Source organism: Muscardinus avellanarius, assembly GCF_963383645.1.
Source record: "Muscardinus avellanarius genome assembly, chromosome: 21".
Classification (NCBI taxonomy): domain Eukaryota; kingdom Metazoa; phylum Chordata; class Mammalia; order Rodentia; family Gliridae; genus Muscardinus; species Muscardinus avellanarius.
Window position 1 is genome coordinate 5,050,530 of NC_137807.1, and position 26,482 is coordinate 5,077,011.

Below are 26,482 nucleotides of genomic sequence, written 5' to 3' on the forward strand. Positions count from 1 at the left end.
TTTTTTATTTTGAAACAAGGTCTCACTAAGTCATTGAGGGTCTCTGTAGATTTTGAAGCACCTCTCCCCATTTCCCCAGCCCCTGGTAACCATCACTCTACTCTCTGCTTCTGTGAGTCTGGTTTTTTAAGATTCCCTGTACACTCCGGGCGTGGTGGCACGCACCTGTAATCCCCGTGCTTGGGAAGCAGAGACAGGAGGATTGTGCAGGTTTGAAGCCAACCTCACTGGCTTAAGAGACCCTGTTTAAAAAAAAATTATGTGTGTGTGTGTGTGTGTGTGTGTGTGTGTGTGTGTGTGTGTGTGTTTGTGTGTCTGGGAGTGTAGCCCAGAGGTAGAAGGGTTTCCAGAAACCCCAATACCACCCCCCCCAAAAAAAAAAGATTCCCTGTACAAGTGAGACCAGGCAGTATTTTTCTCTCTCTGTTCTAGGCTTGTTCCATTTTATATGAAGTCCCTCACGTTCATCCTGCTGTGGTGAATGACAGGACTCTACTATTTTGATGGTTGAATAGTATTCCTGTGTGTGTGTGTCCTCCATAAATCAGTTTATCAGTTGGTAAACACTTGGGTTGACTCCATTTCTTGGCTCTGTTGAGCAGCACTGTGACGATAATGAGGATGTAGGTATCCCTCTGACCCACCGATTTTATTTCCTCTGGACTGAGAGGTGGGACAGCGGCACCAGATGGCAGCTCTAGTTCCACCTCTGTAAGGCCCTCCATTCTGTTTTCCACAAGGAATGCGCTAATTTGCATTCTCACCAACAGCACACAGCGGCGGCTTCCTTTCTCTATATCCTCACCAGCATTTGTCTTTGAGGACAGCGATTCCTCCTGGAGTGAGATGACACCTCATGCCAGCATTAACTTGCAGATCCCCGATGCTGAGTGATGGCGAGTCCTTAGATTTCAAGATGTCCTCACGTCCTAGCATCTTCTGGGTTTAAGGGAATCGACTCTCACACAGGGGTCAGGGTGTAAGGCGAATCTTTTTCAGAGTCTTGCAAACTTGGGTTGGAAGCTAAAGATTGCTTTAGTAATTCCAACCCTCCATGTTGCCGCCTAGCCATGACCCTGCTGGCTCTCTGGTTGGACATTGAACCCACTGAGAAGGCTCATGCTCAGGAATTACACGACACGGAGCTGCTCCGTCTTCAAGTGGCGAGTGCTGGGGATGCCCGCACCCAGAAAGGCCTCTGAGAAGAGAAATGATCAGGAGGAAAGCAGACTCTGGCTTCCTCCGGCCAACCTCACAGTGGATCCCCAGTGTATGAACAGTAGATGAAATCGTCCTCATTACCTTCTTATTGCCTTGTTAATTTTCTCCCTTGAAAATTATGCAAGCTGGTCACGGTGGCACATGCCTGCAATCCCAGTATTTGGGAGGCTGAGACACAGAATCTCAGGTTCAAAGACAGCCCCAGCAACATAGTGAGGCTCTCAGCAACTTAGTGAGACCCTGTTTCAAAACAAAATATAAAAAGATCTGGGGTAGAGCTTAGGGGTAGAATGCCCCTGAGTACCCCAGTACCATACACACACACATACACACACACAAAAAAACTCATGTTAACAATTGGATTCCTATGACAAATCCACACAGGGCATAACTCTAGGATCTAATCATTTTGTAGAATAGAGACACAGCTACCACTGAGCTGCCATAGGCAGTCTCTGGGACCCTTAACTGAGGCTCCTGGCATCTTAGAAAATCTTCCCTGTGCTCGGTCAAAGTCCTGGAATAGGGTAGTCCTCTGGCAGGAGAAGTCAAGATGCCAAGAACACGGTGTTCCTCCCCTTCTCTAGAGAGGGAAGTCCTTGCCTCCCATCAAGGACAGCATTCTACCCACTTGCTTTCATGATTCTCTCTCCCATACAATGCCACAGAGAACACCTTTCTTTCCATTATAGAATCCAAGTCCATTTTTGAGACTCCTGCTATATCCTTTGGGAGAACGTGAGGCATAGCACTATTGCTAATTAGCTTTGTTGAAGGCTGCCGATGGCGGAGGTCTAGCTATGCTCAGTACAGGTGGGAGGGACAAGTTCAGACCTGTGGCCCTTGACAGGTGTCCTGGGAACTGCGCAGTCACTGCTGTTAGGAAAGAAAGTGTCAGTAAATACACCAAGGTGTATTTATCCCACAAACAAGAGCTACGAACTGCCGGGTGTGGTAAGACACAACTGGAATTTCAGTAGTTGGGAGGCTGAGACAAGTATTGCAGGTTCAAGACCTACCTCAGCAACTTAGAAGGACTCTCAGCAACCTAGTAAGACCTTGCTTCAAAACAAAAAGGAAGCCGGGCGTGATGGCGTACGCTCGTCATCCCAGCATTCGGGAGGCTGAGACAGGAGGATCGCGGTTCGCGGACAGCCTCAGCTACTTAGCGAGGCCCTTTGCAACTCAGTGAGACCCTGTTTCAAAATAAAGAATAAAAAATAGGGCAGGGGGTGTAGCTCAAAGGTAGAATGCCCCTGGGATCCACCCCAAGTACCACAAACAAACAAACAAAAAAACAAACAAACAAACAAACAAACAGACAGACAGGCAGATAAACAAGGATTAAAATTTTAAAAGGGTCTGGGAGTGTAGGTTGGAGGTGGATAGCCCCCCGGAATGAATCCCCAGTACCACAGTAAATAAATAAGTAAATACAAAACGCCGCATGCTGTGTGCATGTTTATAACCACTGCTCTAAACGCCATTGTGATGTGAGACTATAATACACCAATAAAAGTATTTTTTAAAAAACTTCAACCTGGAAAATATCTCATCAAGCACATCGGAAGGTGAACTCTAGCCACGGGCAGTCTTCTGTCCTTGGGACTGAACTTCGCGGCTACACCCTGCGTATCAGTTCAGTGCAGGGTTTGAAAATTCCTTTCTTTTTTTTTTTTTTTTTTTTTTGGTGGTACTGGGGTTCCTGGAAGCCCTTCTACCTCCGGGCTACACTCCCAGACCTATTTTATATTTTTGAAACAGGGTCTCTTACGCCAGCGCGGCTGGCCTCGAACCTGCGCGATCCTCCTGTCTCCGCCTCCCAAGCGCGGGGATTACAAGTGTGCGCCACCACGCCCGGCGAAAATTCCTTTCTAACAGAGGCAGCTCAAGGTCCTGAAAGATGCCAGAGAGTAGAACCAGAACCGGAGATCAGAGGAAATGGGACAAAAGGTATTCAATGCTGAGAGTGGAGTTCCAGTATCCCATTCTTTTTGGGGGTGTGTGGCAGGAATCGGGGATGAAACCCAAGGGGCATTCCACCTCTGAGCTTTTATTCTTTCATTTGTAAACAGGGTCTATGGAAGTTGTTGGGGGTCTCTCTCAGTGGCTGAGACTGGCTTCGAACCTGAGATCCTCCTTCCTCGGCGGCTAACGTGGCTAGGATCGCCAGAGTACGGCGTCTGGTCAGGCCACTTGGTCTTCCTGATAAACTCAACTTTGGCTGTCATGGGGTATGTGGTGCAGCAGATGGCAGGGTGTGGTGATGTGGGTTTTGGGGTGAGCGCTGGGTAGGAGCATACATTTCTGCTTCTGGCTCTGGGGCTGAGAACCACTGAGACCTGAATCGACCCAAAACTGAGGCCCACCTGGGCAGACATAGAACTAATTTGCTAAACAAACAAAACTGAACCAAGGCAGAAACGTTTGCACCGAATCACTAGTCTAAAAACCAATTAACGTGAGCCAGGTTGAGCCTGGGCTGAACCTATTTATTTTTTAAAATTACGGAATAGTCTCTAAATGAAACTCACTGCTGAACTTAAAAGCATAGAATTCCCAGTTCTCTTTCCAAGGAGAGAAGGTCTCGGACCCACGTGCACTGCGGCACGGAGGGAGACGGGGCGAGCAGGCCATCCCGGCACGCTGGACCGCTTATGTTTGAAAAGCATTTTTAAGCTCTCAGAGAAACAGAGAGTCTTTTATCCTTCCTCACCAGGAGGAAAGGGGCAACGGTTCAGGAATCGAGAATTGCTTTTCAATTCAAAAGAACTGAAGACAAAGCAAATGGAAACAAACCTGGTGAAATAAGTGGGCCCGTGTTAAATCCCTGGTTTGCTTGTCCACCCAGAAATGAATGCCTGTCCCTGCTGCTTTCAAAGTTGTCGGAAAAAAAAAAAAAAGATAATTGAGTGCTCCCAGTGTTCTCCGTTGCTTACTCAAAATTGCTTCAGTTTTCCTTAGGAGTGCTCAAAGTTTACCTCTATATTTAAATCTGCCTGTCATCTCTAACCATCGACCATCTATTTTCTGTCTATCCATCTATCATCTCTACCTTCTATCTACTATCTACCTGTCCTATCTATCTATCTATTTATCATCTATCCATCCATCTAATCCATCCATCTAATCTATCCATCCAATCCAATCCATCCAACTATCCAATCCATTTATCCAATCCATCTATACATCCATCCATCCATCCATCCATCTATCCAATCCATCTATCTATCCATCCATCCATCCATCCATCTCATCCATCCATCCATCCATCCATCCAATCTAATCCATCCATCCATCCATCCATCCATCCATCCATCATCAATCTAATTTACCTATCATCTACTTATCTATTGATCTGTCTATCCACCCACCTGTCATCTATCACCTACCTTTTATTTATCTATCTACTGATCTATCATTTCTCTACCTACCTATCTGTCTGCATCTCTTCAGCTGTCCATTATCAATCATCTATTTATCATCCATCTACTATCCTCTTATTATCTATCATCTATCTCTCATGTCTGCTTATTATCTATTATCTACCTATCCATTTGTCATGTCTATTCATCTATCAACCTCCTATTGCATACATCTATCATATCTTCTATCATCTATGTCTCCTGTTATCTGTCTACCCACCTATCATCTACCCATTCTCATCTCTAGTGTCAATATATTATCTACCCTCTGTCTACCTGCCCATCCATCTGTGATCTCCATGATCTCTTCCCCACCTGCTATCTATATTTACCATCTACTTATCTATTATCTACTTGCCATCTATTATCTGTCTATTATCTCTCATTTGTCCATTGTCCATCCATCGTACCTTTCCATCACCTGCCTTTCTCCATACCATCCAATTTAGCAACTTTGCTCTGAAACTCTGCGTGCATCGACCTTCTGATATGATCCAGGGTCCCTGGAAACGCTTTTGTTTTTGTGAAGCTATTTTACTCTGGCAACACCTTGGAAAACCTCTAAATTGAGTTGCCACAACAACCACTTCTCAGACCCACAGATTGTCCCGAGGACCAGAATGTGACTGAGCTACGAGTCCTGCTACAGCAGAGCTCCGGAGTTCAGACAGGCCAGAGACATGCTGGACCCTTCCTGCCGGAGTCTAGCTGCTCCTGAGGAGTCTACCCAAGGGGGGCAGGTTTCCCCCACTCACCTGCCTAGAGTGCAGGCGCCTTGTGACTTCAGAATGCACCTCCAGCTGAAGAGCTTTTCTTCCAGGCGGACAGCCCTGGCGCTCCCTCTGCCTGTGGCTCAGCCTTGCCTCCGTCCCAGCCTCTGCTGGGCAGCGACTTGACCCTCAGCATCCCAGGCTCCCAGGAGCCCCAGTGGAACGGGGCCCAGAATCCTCCAGGGATGAAAGCCTTGGGCTGCATCCCTGCCACTCCATCCCTGCAGCCAGCCTCTCTCTTCCTTTACTCTGATTCATCAAGAGTCTTGGGGCTTCGTGAAGGGTCCCCTGGTGGCTCCTGAGCCCACCTGCCTGGCTTCAAACTTGGGCGTGCGCTTACCCGCCTCATGCCATCTCCTCTCTCATACCGCACAACGGTTCCAGGATGAAAGTGACCACCCAGTGTTAGCACGCTTGTCATTACTCGAGAACCGTCAGAGCTATGGCAAACCCACTGGCCAAAGGACACGGTCATTTTATCTTTCAGAACTGACTTTGTATAATACTAATATTTCACGACCATTCGGAATTCCCCAAACGAAAACTTAAAGCTACATTTCTGTGTGTGTCTATATGGGGTACTGGAGATTGAAGCCAGGGGTGTTCTACTTCTGGGCTACATCCTCAGCCCCATTTTAGTTTTCTTTTATGTTGAAACAGGGTTTCACTAAGTTGATGAGGGCCTAAGTCCTTGAAGCTGACCTCAAACCTGTGATCCTGTCTCAGCCTCCCAAGTACTGGAAGAACAGGCATGTGCCAATGTACCCAGCTGAAAGCCAAATTCTGAATATATTTTTGATATAATATTTTCACATATTATACTATGAGGGGAAAAATCACAACTAGATAATATAATACATTTGGGATAACTGCTGGCAATTGAGTGTAAATCATTAGCAGCTGGAGGCTGCCCGTCACATCACATTCCAATCTGCTTCCTTCCAGCTAAGCAAGACCATGTGACTGGGTTCTAGCCAATGGCGTGTGAGCAGAAGTCAGTCACTTTCAGGCCCAGAACTTAGAGGGAGGTAGACTTATTTGCTCAGGGTTTTTTTTTTTTTTTTTTTTTTTTTTTTTTTTTTTTTGCGGGTCTGGGGATGGAACCCAGGAGCATTCAACCTCCGAGCTACACTCCCTGACCTATTTCTTATTCTTCGGTTCGAAATAGGGTCTAAGTTGCAGAGGGCCTCACTAAGTAGCCGAGGCTGTCCATAAACCATGATCCTCCTGTCTCAGCCTCCCAAATGCTGGGATTACAAGTGTGCGCCACCACGCCAGGTAAATTTTAAGTCAGCCCAGGTCTGCAGATGGCAGCAGGAAGCAGAGAAAGGTAAAGAGCAATGCTCTGCTCTTACATAATGGAGAGAGAGGGAGAGAGGGAGGTAGAGAGACAGAGAGAGAGAGAGAGAGACAGACAGACAGACAGACAGACAGACAGACACACAGACACACAAAAGCACCGCTGGGCGTGGTGGCACACACTTGTCATCCCAGTACTTGGGAGGCTGAAACAGGAGGTTTGCAGGTTCAAGTCCAGCCTCAGCTACTCAATGAGACCCTGTTTCAAAATAAAAAAATGAAAAATGGGACTGGGGGTGTAGTTCAGAGGTAGAATGTCCCTGTGTTCGATCCCCAGTACCAAAATAAAATAAAATAAAATAAAAGGACAAAAACACAGTCAGTCCCTATGGCCACACCCCCGGGGACCCACATTTCCCACCCACACCCGGCCGGCCTAGATGAACACCCAGTAAATCCAGGACAATGTATGTACCCACAGATGAAATGACAGCCCTCATGACTTAAGTGTATCAGCCCTGAACATCAATAAATGGGCACTTCAGGTGATATTCTCTATTTAACCTTGACAACAGGCAAGAAGCCGGGTGTGGTGGCCCACGCCTGTAATCCCCGACACTTGGGAGGCTGAAATAGGAGGATCCCGCAGCTTTGAGGTCAGCCTCAGCAACTTAGCGAGATGCTGTTTCATAAATAAATAAAGAAAAGGAAAAAAAGAGAATAGAGAGAAAGGAAAGGAAAAAGAAGCTACGTAAACAGAGACTGGAGTTAAGAGAGGCTGGGAACGTTTGCCTGAGGGTGTCAGGCGTGAGATAGGGCTGCTGGACGGGGAAAATGGAGTCAAAGTCTAAAACATCATTACTTCCATTTTGCTTTTAACAATGAGGCTGTAGCCCCATGGTAGAGCACAGTTAGTGCGTGCAAAAGGACCTGGGTTGGGGTTCTCAGCATCAAAACCCAATCAAAGCGACAGTAGCAGCAATATCAAATCAGCTCAGGGTTGCAACCTGCATCACACCACTAAATCAGAATCACTACTTTTCCCCAAAAGAAGCCCGAGATGCAGCCGGGGCGCCCGGAACGCTCTCCCTTGAACCCTGGCGTGGCCACAGTCCGAAGGGGTGGCTGTTATTTTCTTCCTGAGAACCATCCAGCTGCCCCAGGGCGCTGGGACTTTCCTCGTCCTTTTTCCTGTATGGTCCAATCAGTGGGAAATACAGTGGCCACACGTTTCCATGCAAAGCCCACCCACCCCAGCACCGACAGACCTGGTTTCCCTATGTTACTGGAGTCCCGTGAAAAGAAGGATTTTATGGCTGCTGGTGCGTGCTGTCAGTATTCGACACCCTCTCCACCCAGCACTTGGAATTTTATTTACTAACAGGTTTCTGTGCATCTTTATACCAGCTGCTTTTAAAGCTTAGTCTGTTTCTAAGAGGGGAAAAAATCCATGAAATTACACTTGGGGATGCCAGATATGCCCTATTCTAATAAACACTAAAATAAATATAATGCGACTAATGTAAGATAGAGCCTTCTCGCCATCGAACAAAAAGCCGTGCATTATGCTTTGGGAAAAAAAATGTCTCTGAGGATTCAGGATGTGAGGCTTCTTTAGAAATCACATGGTTCCACGTGCCAGCCCCGGGGCCTTCCAAAGCTCCTTCCCAGTTCCTGGTAGGTCTTACCTTGAGGGTAACTTTCTTCTGAAAATGCCATTAAATTCAGTCTCTTGTTCGGTGAGACACAGCTTCGGGGCCCATGAACTCCAAAAAACACATCAGTGCCCACTCACTGCTTGGTTGCTGCCTGTGCTTATGAATTTCCCCTAAGTAGCAAACCCTTTGCTGCCCAGCGAGGCCGGTCCCTGGTGCACCTGCGGGATAACACGCATCCTGGCTTGCCCAGCGTAGGGCAGGTCTGCACCTGTGATGGCTAATAAATACTGTCTCCTTTGATTCTCTAAGGTGGCCCAGTGTGAGAAATAGGCCCAATTGTCTTCTCTCCATAGGTACCAGTTCCTCCCCCCCAGCCCTTCCAGCAGCTGGCTCCTCTTCCTCCTCCTCTTCTTCTTTCCCTCCTCCTCCTCCTCATCATCATCATTGTCGTCCTCCTTCTCCTCCTCCTGCTCTTCTCTCTGTCCTTCTCCTTCTCCTTTTTCTGTACTGGGAGTTTATTTATTTATTTTTGCGGGTCTGGGGATGGAACCCAGGGGAACTTGACCTCCAAGCTATACCCCCTGCCCTATTTTTTTATTCCTTTTTTATTTTGTGGTAGTGAGAGTGGAACCCAGGGGCTTTTCTACCTCTGGGCTACACTCCAAGACCTATTTTATACTTTATTTGGAAACAGGGCCTCACTAAGTAGCTGAGGCTGGCTCTGAACCTATGCGATCCTCCTGTCTCAGCCTCCCAAGCGCTGAGATTACAAGCATGTGCCACCACGCCCGGCTTTTTTTGTTTGTTTGTTTGTTTTTTATTTTTTATTTTGAAACAGAGTCACACTGAGTTGCAGAGGGCCTCACTAAGTAGCTGAGGCTGTCCGCGAACTGCGATCCTCTTGTCTCAGCCTCCTGAATGCTGGGATTAAAAGTGTGTGCCACCTTGCCCGGCTTGTCCTGGGAGTTTAACTCAAGGGCATTCCACCTCCAAGCCACACCTCCACCTATGTATTTTTATTTTGAAACAGGGTCTCGCCACATTGCTGAGGCTGGTCTCAAACCTGAGATCCTCCTGTCTCAGCCTCCCAAGTACTGGGATTACAGGCGTGCAGCACCCCCCTGGGCTCTGTCACATTTTGGATTCTTAATCTCCCGACATCAGGGAGTGGGAGTCAGCCATGAATACTACTGGGTCATCTGCTGCCCAACCCGGCCCCATTCCCCCTGTCTACTTGGTGACACACATCAGTTCTACCTGTCTATCATGCTCACATTTGCCTTCTATTTCCCACTCCACTACATTTAGTTTACAACCTGTCATGGCTTGGGTGTGATTAATTCACATACTCCGGGCCCCCTTGATTCCTGGCCCCTTTCACGGTCTGTCCTCTGTGCTGCGGCCAGAGGGGTCTCCCAGCAACACACACGTGCCACGGCGCCCCCCTGCAGAATAAGCCTGGCCGGCTCTGTGCGGGGCAGGTTGGTCGCCTGCGATGCGGCTGCCCTTCCGCCCACCCTCCCTGCGGCTCTTTGCTGCGTGACTTGACGGCTTCTGCCACCAAGAGTCCGAGCCTCTTTTCTCTCTTCCCAGGCACGGAGATGTGCTCCGGCCAAGGGAACCAGGCCAGTCTGAGAGCTGGCAGAGAAAGACGTGGGTCCCCTTTGGTCTCTCTCCTCTTTTTCTTTTTCTCTTTCCTTTTCCTCTTCTTCTCTCTCATCTCTCTTTTTTCCTCCTCCTCCTGTTTCTTTTTCTCCCTTTCACCTTTGGTACTGGTACTGAACATAAGGGCATTATATCTCTGAGCTATACCCTGGCCCTTTATATTTTTTATTTCATTTTGAAACAGGGTCTCACTAGGTGGCTGATGGGCTCACTAAGTTGCTGAGGCTAGCCTCGAGCCTGCGATCCTCCTGTTTCAGCACCACCACACCTTTCTCTTAAGACTGCCACTCCCGCATGGACGAGCCTGGTTGCCCTGTTGGGGGACGCAGCTCAGTAGGCCCAATTACCTGTCACCTTAGCCTGCTAGCAGACGTATGAACGAGGCCTTCTAGCGACCGAACGGACTCTCCGCCCTTCGCTGGTGAGCAGAGAGCAAGGCTTGCCTGCTAAGCCAGGCTGGATGAGCGGGAGAGTCCCCTTGACGGGGTCTATGTCTGACCTTTGGCCACCATGAGAGAGGAGAGAAAAGTCCTGAAGATGAGATGATCCCAGAAGCCACTGGAAAAAGCCCCCAGGAGCCACCTCCAACATTCAGAAGTGTCCAAGCCACCACCCCCTCAAAGCCAGGGGCAGGTGCCCGTCTCTCATCTAGAGGTTTGGGGGCCCCCAGACCAACCAAGGACCTGGTGCTGCCCACAGACAAGAGAAAGAACAAAAGCAGTGGGGTGTGAAGACTCTCTGGTCCCCAGCTGCTGAGCCAGGGGATGGCACCTCTTTAGAATCAGAGCAGAGAGATCAGGTGGCTTGGGGATGGGGGCCTCCCTGCTCACTGAAGGGCAGACATGACACTGGGAACAAAGACATCTCCGGAGGATTCCGGAGCTGGCACTGTGGGGCTGCGGGGGTCTGGAAAGCTGGCCCCCCATGTGGATGAGGGCAATGTGGGTTTTTCTAGAGACAAACAGCATCCCCACCTAAAATGTGGATCAGCTGGCCACGCCTGGTCAGGAGCACCTCCGGGTCCCTCTCCTCCCAGGCGTCCTCATTATTCAGGGTCCTCAGGCCCCAGAGCCACATCTGTTGTAGCTGGGATTCGGGAACAGGCTAGGTCCTTCCGTAGACAAGGACACCTTTCTCCAAAGCAGGGGATCTGTCCTCACTGGCTTGGCTCGGGAGGGCCTTGAGCGCGATTTTCATCTCGCTCAGAAATACTCATTATCCTTCCTGGTACTTCCTCTCTCCAGATCAAAGACCTTCCCCTGGGGGAGGTGGCGGCAGCTTCTATAAGTCACCCTGAAATTGGAATGGAGACTCGGAGGCAAGCTCTTGTAAGACAGAAGCCTGCAGACCCCGAAACGCCCACGATGAAAAACACTCTCTTGAATAGTAAAAGCTGTAATTCGGGGTGTACACACACTTCTTGGCTATGGCTTTCCCCTGGTTAATTTAACTCTGTCGTATCAGAGGACGAGGACGTGCCGCTGGCCGGGCACTAAGCACCCCACACCGGCTTCATCTGTAAAACCCTCTGTTCCCGGAGCTGGAGTCACAGCGGGTGTTAAGCGTGACGTGCAGGGTGTTAGCTGCATCCCGCATTTTAGCACCAACCGAGGTTTGACTTCTAAATCCTCGCCACATTCTCATGTCAGACTCCCCAGAAAAAAATACAACAGCTCTGTGCCAGGTACGTGCCTCCTGCCCATAAATACCGAGCGCTTGATTCCCTGAACATGCAGAGGTCTTACGTGACTTACGGCTTGCCACCCGAGCCTTAATGCACCTGCCATTAGTACTTTCCCTGTCTGTACAACAGCGTTTTCCCATAATCAGAGAAGTAGCGGCCAAACGCATGTTGTGTGTTGAAGGACTGGAAGGATATCAGCAGGGCTCACCCTCCAGGGAACCTGGAAGGCACTCGCTGAGACCCGGGCGGCCGCAGCAGGAGGCGCCGGTCCCAGTCCGAAGCCTTTGGCCCCAGAGACGCTCCCTTCACCGCGCAGCAACGCATTTTGCACACAGTACATCTCGAATCTAATTTCACTCACGTAGCCCACTAAACACAAAAGATTTCAAGACTTCCTTCCTTCCTTCCTTCCTTATTTCTTTTCGGCATTGAGGATTAAAAACAGGGGCATTCTACCTCCAAACCACACCCCTAGACCGTTTAACTTTTTGTTCTAAAACAGGTTCTCCGTACATTGCTCTCAATATTGCTGCCCTACAACCCGTGATCCTCCTGTCTCAGCCTCCCAAGTCCTGGGAGTCCAGGCATGCACCATGATGCGCAGCTTAGAAATTGATTTCTAAGGGGAGGAATATGAGTTCCTCCAGTTTTCTACCCTCTGCTGAGCGTACAGACCATAGGAACCATTCCTAGTTGGATTTGATTAATGCCGATTTTGGGGCTTGGTGTTCTCAGTGCATGGTTCTTGTGTCTGGGTTTTCTGAGGTCAGTCTATGAATGAAGTGGTCCTATGAATCTCCTATGTGGAGTGTATATGCTGCCTAACGGTGGATAAAGACAGTCTTGCAACACTAGCAAATGAGAGGGGGAGGGGGAGAGGGAGGGAGGGAGGGAAGAGGAAGGGAGAGGAGGGGAGGGGAGAGAGAAGAGAGAAGAAGAGGAGGAAGAGGAGAGGGAGGAAGAAAAAGAAGAGAGAGGAGAAGAGGGACAGACTATATATCTGGTGATATATTTTGAGGTTCTCAGTAAAACCCCCTTGAGCTAGTCTCAACTCTGAACTTTTCCATCCTGCCAGACAATAATTTGTTTTGCTTTTTTAAAAGTTAAGTCAGCAGGGGTGGGATTTTTCTGTTATTTTCAACCCCTAAGAATCATCCTGGATATTATTGGTAATATTTGAAATGTTTCCACTGGGGATCTGGGGCTTTCTAAAAAAAAAAATTCAAAGGGTGGACCGGCACCCCTGGAGACAGGAGACGGCGGACCTCCGTGCAATTCACCAAGAAGTGTGAATGCGTTTTCATGGGTTAGGATGTGCTGGAGGGAGGGGGATGCAGCTTATCGGGCCTGTCTGGGGAGGAAAAGAAGAGAATGGAGATAGAGGTGCTGGGGACCTAAGGAGAGACCCTCGCTCCAGGGCCTGCCTGGGGCTTGGATGCTCCTCTGAGAGCCCGTCTCTCTCCCTCAAGGGCTCTAAATGACATCAAAGTTTCACAAGCTCCCCTGATGCTGTGTCCTCTGTGATCTGCGGAGCAGGTGAGGACAGCAGCAGCTTAGGTTTTGTTTATCAGCGGGGAGTCCTTGTTGACTGACATGGAACGGAATGCTGTGAGACTTGCTGTCTGACCTCACGTCCTCTGTATTTCCCGGGCGTCTCAGGGGTCTCCCCAAGGACAAAGGGACTGGAACTCCTTGGGCGTGCCGTTTCTGCCCTGTCTCAGGGTTGTAGAGAGGGCTCTAGAGGGACACGCAGCTGCCCCTAAGCTCCTGGCCACGGGAAGGAGTGTGGCCACCGAGGGGTGGTCACTCTAGCGAGTGAAATAATGTTATGTGCAAGAATGACTCTGTCACAAAGAATCCCACCAATGTGCAGCAACCATTATACGCTAATAAACATGTGCAGAAATCATTATACACTAAACAATGTTCGTGTTGTGTGTGTGTGTGTGTGTGTGTGTGTGTGTGTGTGTGTGTGGTACCGGGGTTCCTGGAAGCCCTTCTACCTCCGAGATACACTCCCACGGGCTACACTCCCAGACCTAATTTTTTTTAACTTTTTTATGTGGAAACAGGGTCTCTTGAGCCCGCGAGGCTGGCTCCGAACTAGCGCGATCCTCCTGTCTCCGCCTCCCAAGCGCGGGGATTACAAGCGTGCGCCACCACGCCCGGCTAAAAAATGTTTTTAAAAACAGATTTATACTTTGGTCACTCTGGTTACTGCATTGATAATGGACATGAGAGGAGGCTGGGAGTGAGTATGAACTGGGGGGGCCCAGGAGGCGGTCGCCATTTTGATCAAGATAGTTGCGGTGTCTTAGACCAGGGCTGGAAGGATGGCTGCTCGTGGGGAGAAGGGTTGGACCCTGGATATATATGTATGTATATTTTTGTGGTACTGGGGATAGAACCCAGGAGCGTTCTACCTCTGAGGTACACTCCCAGCTCTATTTTTTAGTCTTTTATTTTTTGGAACAGGATCTCCCTGAGTTGCAAAGGGCCTTGCTAAGTAGCCAAGGCTGTCCATGAACTATAATCCTCCGGTCTCTGCCTCCCGAATGCCGGGATCACAAGCGTGCGCCACCCTGTCCGGCTAACCCCAGCTATATTTTGAAGGCCTGTCCAACGGGATTTGGTGAAGGACTGGACGTGGGAGAGGGAAGGCAGGAAATCAAAAAGGAGCCAAGCTATTGGCCCAGGCAACTAAAATAAGAGGCCGCTGATTGATGCCAAAGGTTCCGGAACGCACAGGTCATCGTGACGTGTTATGTGTGGGACGACACCGTGTCTTCCTAATCTCTGCCTTCTTGCCGAGCCCCTGAAGGACAGACAGGGTCTGGGTCTATAGTTACCATGGCCTTCCATCCAGCATAGGACCTAGCATAGTTGCCACGGCCTTCCATCCAGCATAGGACCTAGCATAGTTGCCACGGCCTTCCATCCAGCATAGGACCTAGCATAGTTGCCACGGCCTTCCATCCAGCATAGGACCTAGCATAGTTGCCATGGCCTTCCATCCAGCATAGGACCTAGCATTGCTGAAGATTCTGGTTGCGTTTCTTGACTGCTTCCTAAGTGGGGGCTATGCTCCCTGGAACTTCCCTTCCAGTGGAAAAATGGAAATCCTTCCTGCTCAGAGTAAGGAGCAGGGGGCTGGGCTCTGTCTGCTGTGGGCACTGATGGTACAGGCTCCTCCTGGAGGCTGCCTTCTGCCGCCATCCTGGGCCTGGCTGGAAGGCTCTCTCTGCTCCGAGGTGGCGCCCGGGCCCCATTTGTCAGCCCAGCCCCAGCTCTGTGGTGTGCGGTGGCAACTCAACCAATCCATTTCCTCCTGCTGCCTGGAAGTCCTTTCCAAAGTTCCTGGCAATTCCAGACTCACAGTCCTGGCCTCCTGCACCTCCCAGCATTTTTTTTTTTTTTTGCATTCAATTTAAAATGTAAAGGAGGAGGGTAGGAGGGGGGGAGGAGTCATCAGAACTTAAATGAGGGACCAGAGAGGTCTGTCCCCACCCCTGGCTTACACAGAATTTTGTCGGTGGGACCGGGAAGGGAGAACAATTCCTTGTTTCTAAGGTGATGGCTGGAAATCAGAGGTCGGCGAAATTGTGTACTTTATACCCCCCCCCCCCGCGTTGACTTCACACGAAGGATTTGGCTATAAAATCTTCCTAGAGCACAGTCATGTGGGCATCAATCCAAGCTGGGCTCGCCCTTCCCACCCCCTTGCAGCCTGGAATGGATGCCAAGTGCCTGTGTTGGGGAGGGTCCCTGTGTCCTATACCCACCTCCCCAGGGGCTGAGAAGCTGCCAAAGACATTGGTCCAAGGTAAGAATTAGGAGAAAACCAACTCGGCCCGGTGTCCCCATGCAGAGCACTCAGTGACGGGGACAAGGGGGGCTTTCCTGATGTGTAAGTGGCAGGTCCCCGGAGGGAGATGGGAGGGACCCATGGACATCCCAGCCCCTGCCCCTCAGGGATGAACAGGGATGCCAACGAGACGGCAGGGGTCGCAGGCGGGGGGGTCTCCCCACTTGCCTTGATCACATCTTCATCTGACGACCTGCATTCCACGGACTCCAGCAGACCCGTCACCGTGCCGTCCTCCTCCACCGAGACCAGCTTCACGGGAACGGCCGCCGTCTTCCCTGTGAGGATGGCCGTGTTCAGGATTTCTGCCTCCTGGAAGAGCAAACACACCGCTCCATCACATCCGCCCCTGGAGTGTGCAGGCACCACGGCGAGTCCTCCGCCTCTCCGCAAATAGACCTGCCGGCCAACCAGGCTCAGAAGGCGGGGCGCTCCACACCAGCCCAGGGGCCGTGGTGCTGAGGTCACTCTGTCCTCACGGGATGGGGAAGGTAGACAGTGTGTGAAGGACAGTGGGACACTCATGCCTGGCACTGTGCTCAAACCTTACGATGAACCAGATGCCCCTTCAACCTTTAACCATCAAATCTCACAGCGTCCTGTCAAGACTGACATTACTATTCTCCCCGTTTTTATTTTTTTTGTGGTACTTGGGGTGGAACCCAGGGGCTTTTCTACCTCCGGACTATACTCCCAGACCTATTTTTTTTTATATAATTTATTTGGAAACGGGGTCTCACTAAGTTGCTAAGAGCCTCACTAAGCAGGTGAGGCTGGCTTCGAACCCGTGCGATCCTCCTGTCTCAGCCTGCCAAGCGCTGGGATTACAAGTGTGCGCCACCACGCCCGGCATATTCTCCCCGTTTTTATAGACGGCCCAGAGAGGCTTTAGGACTTGCTTAAGGTCACACAGCCGGAAAGTAAGAAAGGTGAGATGAACCCAGGAATTCAGGCTCCGCAGTGTGTGCATCAGCAACTCGATGACTCCAAATTGGGCATTCAACTATTGGCCAGAGAGCCAAGGCACGGTACAAGGACCTTAGATGAGAGACACCCCCTGGCATGCGTGCGCAGGAGACAGGCAGGAGACGAGAGAGACCCTTGTCGCTCTGGCTTTCTCTCCAGGCTCTCAAGGGTCCTGAGATACAATACATGCAATTACACCCTGCAGCCCCACACATGTGACACACACAACACACACATACACACACACACACGCATGCAAATGTGCACTTTTCCAAGACACCCACCCTCCACACATCACCCCTTTATCTGTGTCCAGGGGGATGTCCAGCTCCCCCAGGACCCTGCCACTGGCTTTCAGAGCAAGAGCATCGGCAGTGACCTCTCCTGGTGGTGCCAGGCACAGCAGCTATTTCACTTTTACTCAAGGCTGTTCAGTCTCCCCCCCTCTCCTCTGGACTGAGCTTCTGGTGTGGGTGCTCTGCATGTGCCTGCTCCCCAGCCCCAGCAGGGCCCAGCTGCCACAAGAGGGGATGCAGGTTGTGTGCATAGGTGAGGATCTGCAGACAGGGGCTAGGACTCACAGCATCCCGGGTCTATAAACTCCCCAGTCGCTCTCCCAGACATCACACGGGAATCCACACTTCGTCTCTCCCCCTGCTGACGCATCTTAGGCCCATCCTGGGTGACTAAACAGAATCCCATGGTGTTTCAGCTGGTGTGGGGGATTAGGAAGACCATGAGCCCATTTTCCAGATGGAGAAAATTGAGCCCCAAGAACCAGGAAGTGGATGTTGTTCTTCTCTTATAGAAAGAGCCAGGTCCCGATATCTGCCGCTCCCCCAAATCTCCGTGTAGCCACAACATCAGAGCCCTAGCTCAGGATGAGACTGGCTCAGACCCAGTCCTTCCCACGCTGGCGGCGTTCCTAGGAGGCCTTGTATCAACGCCACACTGGGTCTCTTCGGGGAAGTCTGTGTTCGCTGCGCGCCTCTCCTGGGTAGGCTGACAGAGAATCCCAGTGGGCTAAGGCTGGCTGAAGAGTCCACAACAGAGGGGAGGTGCCATGCTATCTCTACTCCTGAGTACTTGGTCACCCCTGTTCCAAAGGTCAGGCCTCAAAGGACAGTCTCCACAGCACTTCTTCAGACAAGTCTGCAAAAAATCTTACACACTTAATCTTCTTATGCAGAGTGTGTGTGTGTGTGTGTGTGTGTGTGTGTGTGTGTGTGTGCATGTGTGTGTGTATGTGTAGTGCTGGAGATTGAACCCAAGGGCATTCCCTTTCTTTCTTTCTTTCTTTCTTTCTTTCTTTCTTTCTTTCTTTTTTTTTTTTTTGGCGGTACTGGGGATAGAACTCAGGGGCATTCTACTCCTGAGCTGTACCCCCAGCCCTATGTCTTTTTATTCTTTATTTTGAAACAGGGTTTAAGTTGCAGAAGGCCTCACTAAGTAAGTGAGGCTGGCCACAAACCCAAGTCCTCCTGTCTCAGCCTCCCAAGTACTGGGATTACAAGCGTGTGCCACCATGCCCGGTGAACCCAGGGCCATTCTGAGTTACACCCGCAGCCCTATTTTATTATTTTTATTTTGACATAGGGTCTTACTAAGCTGTGGAGGGCCTCACTAAGTTGCTGAAGTTGAGCTTAAACCTGGTATGCTCTCGTCTCAGCCTTCCAACTCCTGGAATCACAAGCGTGTGCCCCTATGCCCGGTCCTTGTGCCATCGTAAATAGCCGTGAGTAGCAGACAGCAGAGAGAAGCTTCTCACTCTGAGATGGCATTCCCTCCTACCGCCTATCCACTGTCTAGTTCTTATGTAAGATCTTACACCTGCTTTATAGGACGAGGCTCGTGCTTTACCATGCTAATCTGGTTCAGCCTCGGAACATCAAGATAAATGCATTTTCTGCCTTCATCATTTTAATTCTGTAAGACAAGACTCCAGTTTGGAATGCTTCTGAATTTCAAAGACTGTGCCATAAACGGGATATGCACAGGCCTTCAGGTGCCTCGTTGCCTGTCTGCTATTTGCTGTTTCTCCTCTGTGAGTTCTCAGTTTGGTTTCATTTTTGTATTTTGGCTAAAAACACAGTTAGAAAAAAAAAATCCAGGGGCAAAGACCAAATACTAGGCTACTCCCTGCTGTTTCCGGGAAGGCAAAACGTCAACGCGTACTTTTCTACTCTTTTGAGAGGGACCAAGAGACGGGGGTGAGCTTTGGAAAGGGGTTAAAGGATGCTGGGCCTCTGCAGTTTGAGCTGGCTCGGCACGGAAGACAGAGAGACAGCCCAGGGAAGCCACGCTGTCCCTTTTGACCCCAGGTTCAGGGGAAACTGTTTTGTGCATTGTGGTAGAAAAGTCAAAAACTTCTACAGCCCAGCAATAAAAATCAAAAGGCTTTAAGGTGTTTGCACAGCAAGTTGGCATAATGAGAAGTGACACTGGGAATTTCTGGGAGCAGCTGAGGGCTGTACGTCTGGGGCGTTTCTTGTCCTCTGCCTCCCAGGACCTCGATGGGTCTCCGTGGCCAAGCCGCAGTCCTGGTATTTCTCTGTCTTCTCTGTGCTTCCGGAATTCTTCAACATCAAGCATTTTTACCTCATGTGTGGTTTTCCTTTTTTTCTGGGGGGAGAATGGTATGTAGCTGACTCATAGAAATCCTCAGACAAGAGAGGAACCTGGAGGCTTTTATTTTTTTGGCAGTATTGGGGATGGAACCAGGGGCATTCTACTTCTGAGCTACATCCCCAGCCCTGTTTTTATTCTTTATTTTGAAACAGGGACTCAATGATTTGCAAAGGGTCTCACTAAGTACCTGAGGCTGTCCACGAACGATCCTGAGACGATCCTCCCGTCTCAGCCTCCCAAATGCAGGGATTGCAAGAGTGTGCCACCACGCCCAGCTTTTATTCTTCATTTTGAAACAGGGTCTCACTGAGTTGCAAAGGGCCTCACTAAGTAGTCGGCTGCAAACCACAATCCTCCTGACTCACCCTCCAAATGCTGGGATTACAAGTGTGTGCCACCACACCTGACTCAAAACTGCAAATTCCTGTTCAGTGGGGGCCCCGTGCCATCTCAGCGGTGGCTGAGACAAATCCCCCCACAGGCACCCTGTGACCACCGAGCCACCGACCCGGGCTCCTCTGAGCCCAGGAAATAAAGCCTCAGAACCTTCAAGGACACGGCTGTCTATTACACCAGCAAATCCCCACCCATTCCCAGCTGCCCCACGCCTCTGCTCCGCTTCCTGAGTGTCTAGCCACCCTGGAATACATTCCTGGGTCTCCGACAACCCCATAAAAGACCTGCAGGCGGTTTAGTGAGACACAGAACCTGTTTCCAAATTTAAAAAAATAGAGCTGGGGGTGTAGCTCAGAGGTAGAATGCCCCTGGGTTCCATCCCCAGCCACACACACACACACACACACACACACACACACACACACACACACACACACCTCTCTCGCAGACCTATGGGCGCCAACTTTTCCTGGTAGGATGCTCCTCCCCAGCAGGGTCAGGGAGAGATTCTGAACTCCTTTCCAGCTCTCTGCACCCGGCAGCGAGGTGAGTATTTTCTCAGGACCCCAGTTCATTTCTTGGGGTTGCCCCTCACCCCCACTGGCTGGGAATAGGGCTTTCTTTGTCCTGGGCTGCTCCAGGAAACCTCCTCATATCACAAAAGCCCGCCTTAGTTTTGCATACCTAATTTCCCATCTTACTTAGCATCTCCTTTCAGAATAAAGAAGCCAAGTGACAGCTGTTTAAGTAACTCCGTAAGCTGATTAGAAGGCATTACCGAAATCTCCTGCAGAAGGCATTTCTCAGTGCCGGGAGAACCCAGGCTACTTCTTGTCACTACTTCTGTTTATATTTAGAAAGTCTCCACATCGCTGGCCACGCGCTCCTGCCGTCCTCAAGGACTCGGTCAGGCGTGGGTTTTTATTTATTGCATTCACTCTACAGAAGACGCCGAGCGAGCGATAAGAACGGCGCGAAGGGGAGCTTTGGATCTGCTAAGAAAACACGTCCTGCGTTGGCAAACGCCGCAGCATCCGCAGGGAGTCCCCCTGAAGCACTGCTGTGTGCCCAAATCCCAGTGTTGGTCCTCTTGCATTAGGAGAGGGGCCGGGATTAACCTCTGTCCCCTGCATAATGGGCTGCGGAGCCTCCTTCTGATTAGTAAGACAAAGACGTATTAAGGAGTTTAAGACTTAAAGCCAATTTCATCCTTAAGATTACTGTTTTTCAAAGTGCAATTTGGGAGGAGGAGGGAAATCACAATGTTTGTCTCATTGAGATGCGCGGCTGAGCTGGACTCCCCAGGATGCCGGTACCCTAGAAGGCACAACGAGATGGAATGTCTTCTTTTTTAATCCTTGGGGTGGATGGCTATGAAAGGCAGGGCAGAGAAAGTGCCAGAAAGGAATCTGAGAGAGCTGGGTGCCGGGGTACGGGCTTGGAATCTCAGTAGTTGGGAGGCTGAGAGAGGAGGATGTCAGACTCCAGACCGGCCTCAGGAACTTTGTGAGACCTTGTTTCAAAATTTAAAATATATATATATATATAAATGGTTGGGGGTGTAGCTCAGAGGTAGAATGCCCCTAAGTTTAATTCCTAGTACCAAAAAGAGGAGAAGGAGGAGGAGGAAGAGGAGGAGGAGGAGGAGGAGGAGGAGGAAGAGGAGGAGGAGGAGGAGGAGAAATTAAGAGATGTATGCTCCTGGAGAAAATACCACTGACCCAAGTTTTAGAAATTTGACATAAGTTTAATTTTTTTTTTTTTTTGGTGGTACTGGGGTTCCTGGAAGCCCTTCTACCTCCGGGCTACACTCCAGACCTATTTTTACATTTTTATTTGGAAACAGGGTCTCCTAAGCCAGCGCACGTGGCTGGCTTCGAACCTGCGCGATCCTCCTGTCTCTGCCTCCCAAGCGCGGGGATTACAAGCGTGTGCCACCACGCCCGGCTAATTTTTTGGTTAAGTTTTAGGGAGATGTTTCCAGGGAGGTGAGGAAGGGAGGTGTGGCACCCATGGATTTAGAGGGCTAATTTTGTATGCTGCAAATTACAAATCCTCTCTGAAAGCATAATGATTTTTGTTGTTGTCTGTCTCTTTTTTGTGGGGGACAGCTTTACTGAGAAGGAATTCACATATTATACAATTTAGTCATTTAATATGCATAGTTCAAGCCAGGCGTGGTGGTGCACGCTTGTAATCCCAGCATTCGGGAGGCCAAAGGTTTGCAGACAGCCTCAGCTACTCAGTGGCCCTCTGCAACTCAGTGAGACCCTGTTTCAAAGTCAAGAATAAAAGATAGGGCTGGGGGTGCAGCTTGGAGGTAGAATGTCCCTGGGTTCCATTCCCAGTACTGAAAAAAAAATGTATAATTCATTGCTAGGCACAATGGCACACACCTGTAATTCCATTACTTGGGAAATTGAGACAGAAACATCAAAGGCTTGAGGCCAGTCTCAGGAACTTAGCAAGGCCTTCAGCAATCCATTTTCAAAATAAAAAAGAGGGCTGGGGGTGTAAGCTCAGATATAGAATACCCCTGGGTTCAATTCCCAGTATCATCCAAAACTATATAGTTTAATAGCCTGTGTGTGTGTGTGTGTGTGTGTGTGTGTGCATGTGCATGCGTGTGGTACTGGGTATTGAATCCAGAGAGATTCTATCTCCAAGCTACGCCCCAGCCCTATTTTATTCTTTATTTTTGAAACGGGCTCTCACTAAGTTGCTGAGGCCAGCCTTGAAACTGTGATCCTCTTGTTTAAGCCTTCCAAGTACAGGTGTGTGCCATCATGCCCAGCTTGCTTTTAAGATATCCACAGGTATGCGCAACATCGTCATAGCCAATTCTAGAACATTTTTATCCCCTTAGAGAGAAATTCTGTAGCCTTTAGCTCTTGCTGGAACGCACCAGCCTGCAGACCTTGCTAGTCTGCCCAGTCTCGGGGGTTCCCGATCTGGACGTCCCCCACGTGGTCTCTGTGTCCGGCTTGTTTCGCGTTGTGAAAGCCTCATCCACGGGGAGCCCACGTCAGTGTGTCGTTCCTTTCCTTTCGGGGCCGAGAGGGGAAGGAATCCCAGTTCTCATCAGGTTTCTGGCTCAGAAGTTTCTAGAACCACCACCCCATGTGCGATTCAGCTGCGCCAGAAAACAGACTTTGCCCAATCCCAACAGCTATAAGAAAGACAGAGGACCCGGGGTAATATGCGACTTGGCTCTGTTTAAACCAGGACGATCTTTGTGCAGAAATAGGAATACAGTGATTCATTGGCTTCCCGATAACCAAGTCTGATAACGCGACAACATGCTGCTGAGAACACAGTGCGTGCGTCACGGGCTGACAGCTAGGATGTTGCTGACTCTTATAAGGAACTTACACTCCGCCGAGAGCCTCCGAACGGCAGCGCCGTGGATGCCAAATCAGCTGTTGATAGGCTCCCCCTGATAGCGTGAAGTGTGACTCTTTGAAAAGTGGCAAAGTTTTTGCCCGTAGCCTTTAACCGAACAGAGCTCTGATCTCTCTCCTCTATCACTACAGAAAAACGCATGTCAAATTGTCAAAGGCGGCGGAATTTTCCGTAGGTGGAGAGAAGCCCATCGGCTTTGTGGTGCACGAAACTAAGGAATTAATTTGATGGGTACGGAAAGGACCGGGAAAATTATTAGACATCAAAGGGCTGCCCCCGGACTTGTTGAACTAAACGGGTGGTCCCCAAAAGTGGGTCTCAGCCGGGAACAGTGGCGCATGCCTGAAATAATGCCAGTACTTGGAAGTCTGAGACAGGAGGATTGCAGGTTCAAGGCGAGCCTTGGTAACTTCAGAGAGGTGCTCAGCAACTTAGTGAGACCCTATCTCAGAATAAAATAAATAAAATAAAATAGGGCTAGGGTTGTAACTCAGAGGTAGAGTACCCCTGGGTTTGATCCCCAGTTTAAAAAAAAAATGGGAACTAGCTTCTCACTTGGGAACCTAGTCCTTCCCAGTCCCCACCTCATCCCCTCCCGCTTCCTCCTTCTCAGGTTTGGCTTAGAGATTGGCTTTGATGTGTTTGTACATTAGGGAAATTTTTTTCTTCCCAATTCCCCTCAGTTAGGTAGCCGTATGTGACCATCTATGATCTCTCCTTCCTCACCTAGGGTTCCTCTTATGACCCCTTCCTCACTAGCTTCTGCACATTAGGGCGACCATCCAAACTTCTATTTTTTGTGACTAATCTCACTTAGCATAATGGTCTCCAGTTCCATCCGTTTCCCCACAAATGACGTAATCGTATTCTTCTTTTTGGCTGAGTAAAATTCCATTGTGTACATATCCCATAGTTTTGCAATCCGTTCATCTGTTGATGGACATCTTGGCAGGCCCCATAGTTTGGCAATGGTGAACTGTGCAGCTATGAGCATAGATGTGCGTGCATTAGTTTGGCCGTTTGGTGTCCATTTCTTGGGGGTAGAACCCAGAAGTGGTATCGCACTCGTGCAAAAATGAATGTGTGTGTTTCCAGCCCACACTAATGAGGAAGAAGGCAGAGGCCATGAAACTCACTCTGGGGGGCGGATTAAATCAATCTGGATTGACTTAGTCTGGAACATGGACCGAGGGGACGGCTTCAGAAGTCTGGAACATGGACCATGTTCCATGGAACATGACGGCTTCAGATCCCTCCTCCTTTCAGCAGGCGCTCCCTCTGGGAAGCCAGAAACCAGTCATCTTTGCTATGCCCCCAGCCCATCACATTGATCTGCCCCTAGTATAACAGGGCAGCCCGCTAGGCTGTCCTGATACCATAGGAAGATAAGGCCAATTGAAGGTCACGGGCTTGAGGATTATAAAGACGATTATGGGGTCCATCTTCCCAGTGGGGCTCGGGCCCACGTCAGATACTGGTCACACATCCCACAGTCTGAAATGATGGAAAAACTCATGCTACCACAGAGTTCTTTGGCTCTCAGTGAGTTTGGGGTGCTTGACAGAGACCATGTCTCTGTGCAAGGCCGTAGCCTAGACTTCAATCCTCATTGGTAATTTATTCTCTGTTAGAAATTAAATATATCGCTGCCAGATCCTTGTAGACAATTCCAGGTCTCCACATCTCCTCGCTGGAGTTGAGAGATCTTGCCACACACGTCCACAAAAGCTTGAGTTATAAAGTTATGTGTTTACAGGCACCTCACTTGGTCTAGTTCAGAGTAAGAGTGTGGGGGTCTGCTGACCCAACCACACCACTCTCTGCGTTGTCCTGCACCTTTCTTTTTATATTTAATTAGGCTAGAGTATTGTATCCTGTATGCATCCCGGAAGCCACCTGTGGCCGGCGGGCTCAGCTGCTGGGACACAGTGTTATTAAGTTTAAGGTCATGGGTTCAATCCATATCTGGCTATAAATTCACTCAAATTTAGCAGGCTGATTTGTTGACTCAAATTCTACCCAACAACTTAATAATTACACGAGACAATATGGATATCTCAGAGCCAGACTATCTTGTCTTCCCGAGGTCCTCGGGCCCCTGAAGTTGGGTCCTAAGGCATGACTGTCAGCCGAGATTGCAAAATATAATCCTGCGTGGAGTTCTGATGCCTGGGACCTGCTTCAGACCTGGTACAGCAGGACCCCTGGAGAGGAGGACACAGCCACCAGTAATGTTTTAGATCTTTGTAGGTGATTCTAACTATTGGTGCTGAAACGTGGCTACACCCGAGGAGACTAAACAACACGGGTGCTGGTGCTCAGATACTGAATTAATCATGATGGGTCAAAGCCCAAACTTTGGGAGACTGTACATCTTCCCAGCTGACTCCAACTGGCACTGTTGGTCTTACAAACAAACATAAGCACACACAAACACATGCAAGACAGATCACTCGACAGAAGGCAAATGGGCAAACTTGCATTAGGCAGAAGGCTTGCTGAATAATACTTGGGAAATATATATATATTTTTAAAAAGGGTAAGGACTTCCGGGAAGATGGTGACCGAGAAAAGTGGGGCTTAGGAGCCCCACTAACAACCAATCTCCATTACCACAAAATCAGCACCTTTCATAGCCAGAAAACACCATCACCAGAGAAACAAAAAAATCACCAGGCTCCAGAGAGGAGGGGGACTCAGAACAGAGCTCAGAGCCACAGAGGAGATACGCTGGCCTCACGCCCAAAGACACGGCAGCAGCGCCTTACTGCCGGCAGCAGCAGTGAGTTCACTGGGTGGCTACGCCTACAGACCAACTCACTCAACAGCCCACCAGGCTCCAGAGAGAAGTGGCGGACAGCGAACCGAGGGACTCAGAGCGGAGCTCAAAACCAGAGAAGAAATACGCCAGCCTCACAGCCAAGGGCGTGGCAGCGGCGCCATATTGCCACCGGCGGCAGCAGCAGCGAATTCACCGAGTCCACTAAAGCTCCATCTGCGTACTCAACAACAGTGAGTCAAATTGTGGGCCCCAGAGGAGAAATCCCAGTACTGCACTCCCAGGGACTTGACCCAGTGGGGGAGTGGCAGTGTCAGAGATATCACACCATAGGAGAACGCCCAACCTGGCACCCACCATGGTCTAAAGCAGCCTAGATTGATTCCCTGGGTCTGAGACTTTGTGATACAACCCAATAAAGGAGTAGTGGGGTCTGAGATACCACAGACTCGAGATCCAGAGCACCTTAAGTGAAGTCATAGTGACCCAAGGGAAGAACCCAGAGAAGGCACAAACTTCCAAAATCATGGGAAAGAGGAATAACACTGGAGCAATGAATGCCCACAACCCCACAACATCAGAACCCGATAAAACAGAAAATCAGAGATTTCTAGAAGATCAAATCAGGAAAATAACTATAGAAATAATAGAGGTGCTTCGAAAAGAACTCAGAGAGAGCCAAAAAGAGATAAAGGATGCAATTAATGAAGTAAAGGCCTCAATT

At 49.6% G+C, this 26,482-nt stretch overlaps 1 protein-coding gene across 1 annotated transcript in view; it reads right to left on the reverse strand.

Annotated features, from left to right (window-relative positions):
- TMEM132D (transmembrane protein 132D) overlaps positions 1 to 26,482 on the reverse strand; it is a gene marked incomplete at both ends in the record, with an annotated part of 513,762 nt that overhangs the window by 47,568 nt on the left and 439,712 nt on the right. The window contains one exon of the mRNA XM_080717677.1: positions 15,756 to 15,899. Coding sequence (XP_080573803.1) covers positions 15,756 to 15,899 — 144 coding nt within the window. The remainder of the gene's footprint in view (positions 1 to 15,755; positions 15,900 to 26,482) is intronic.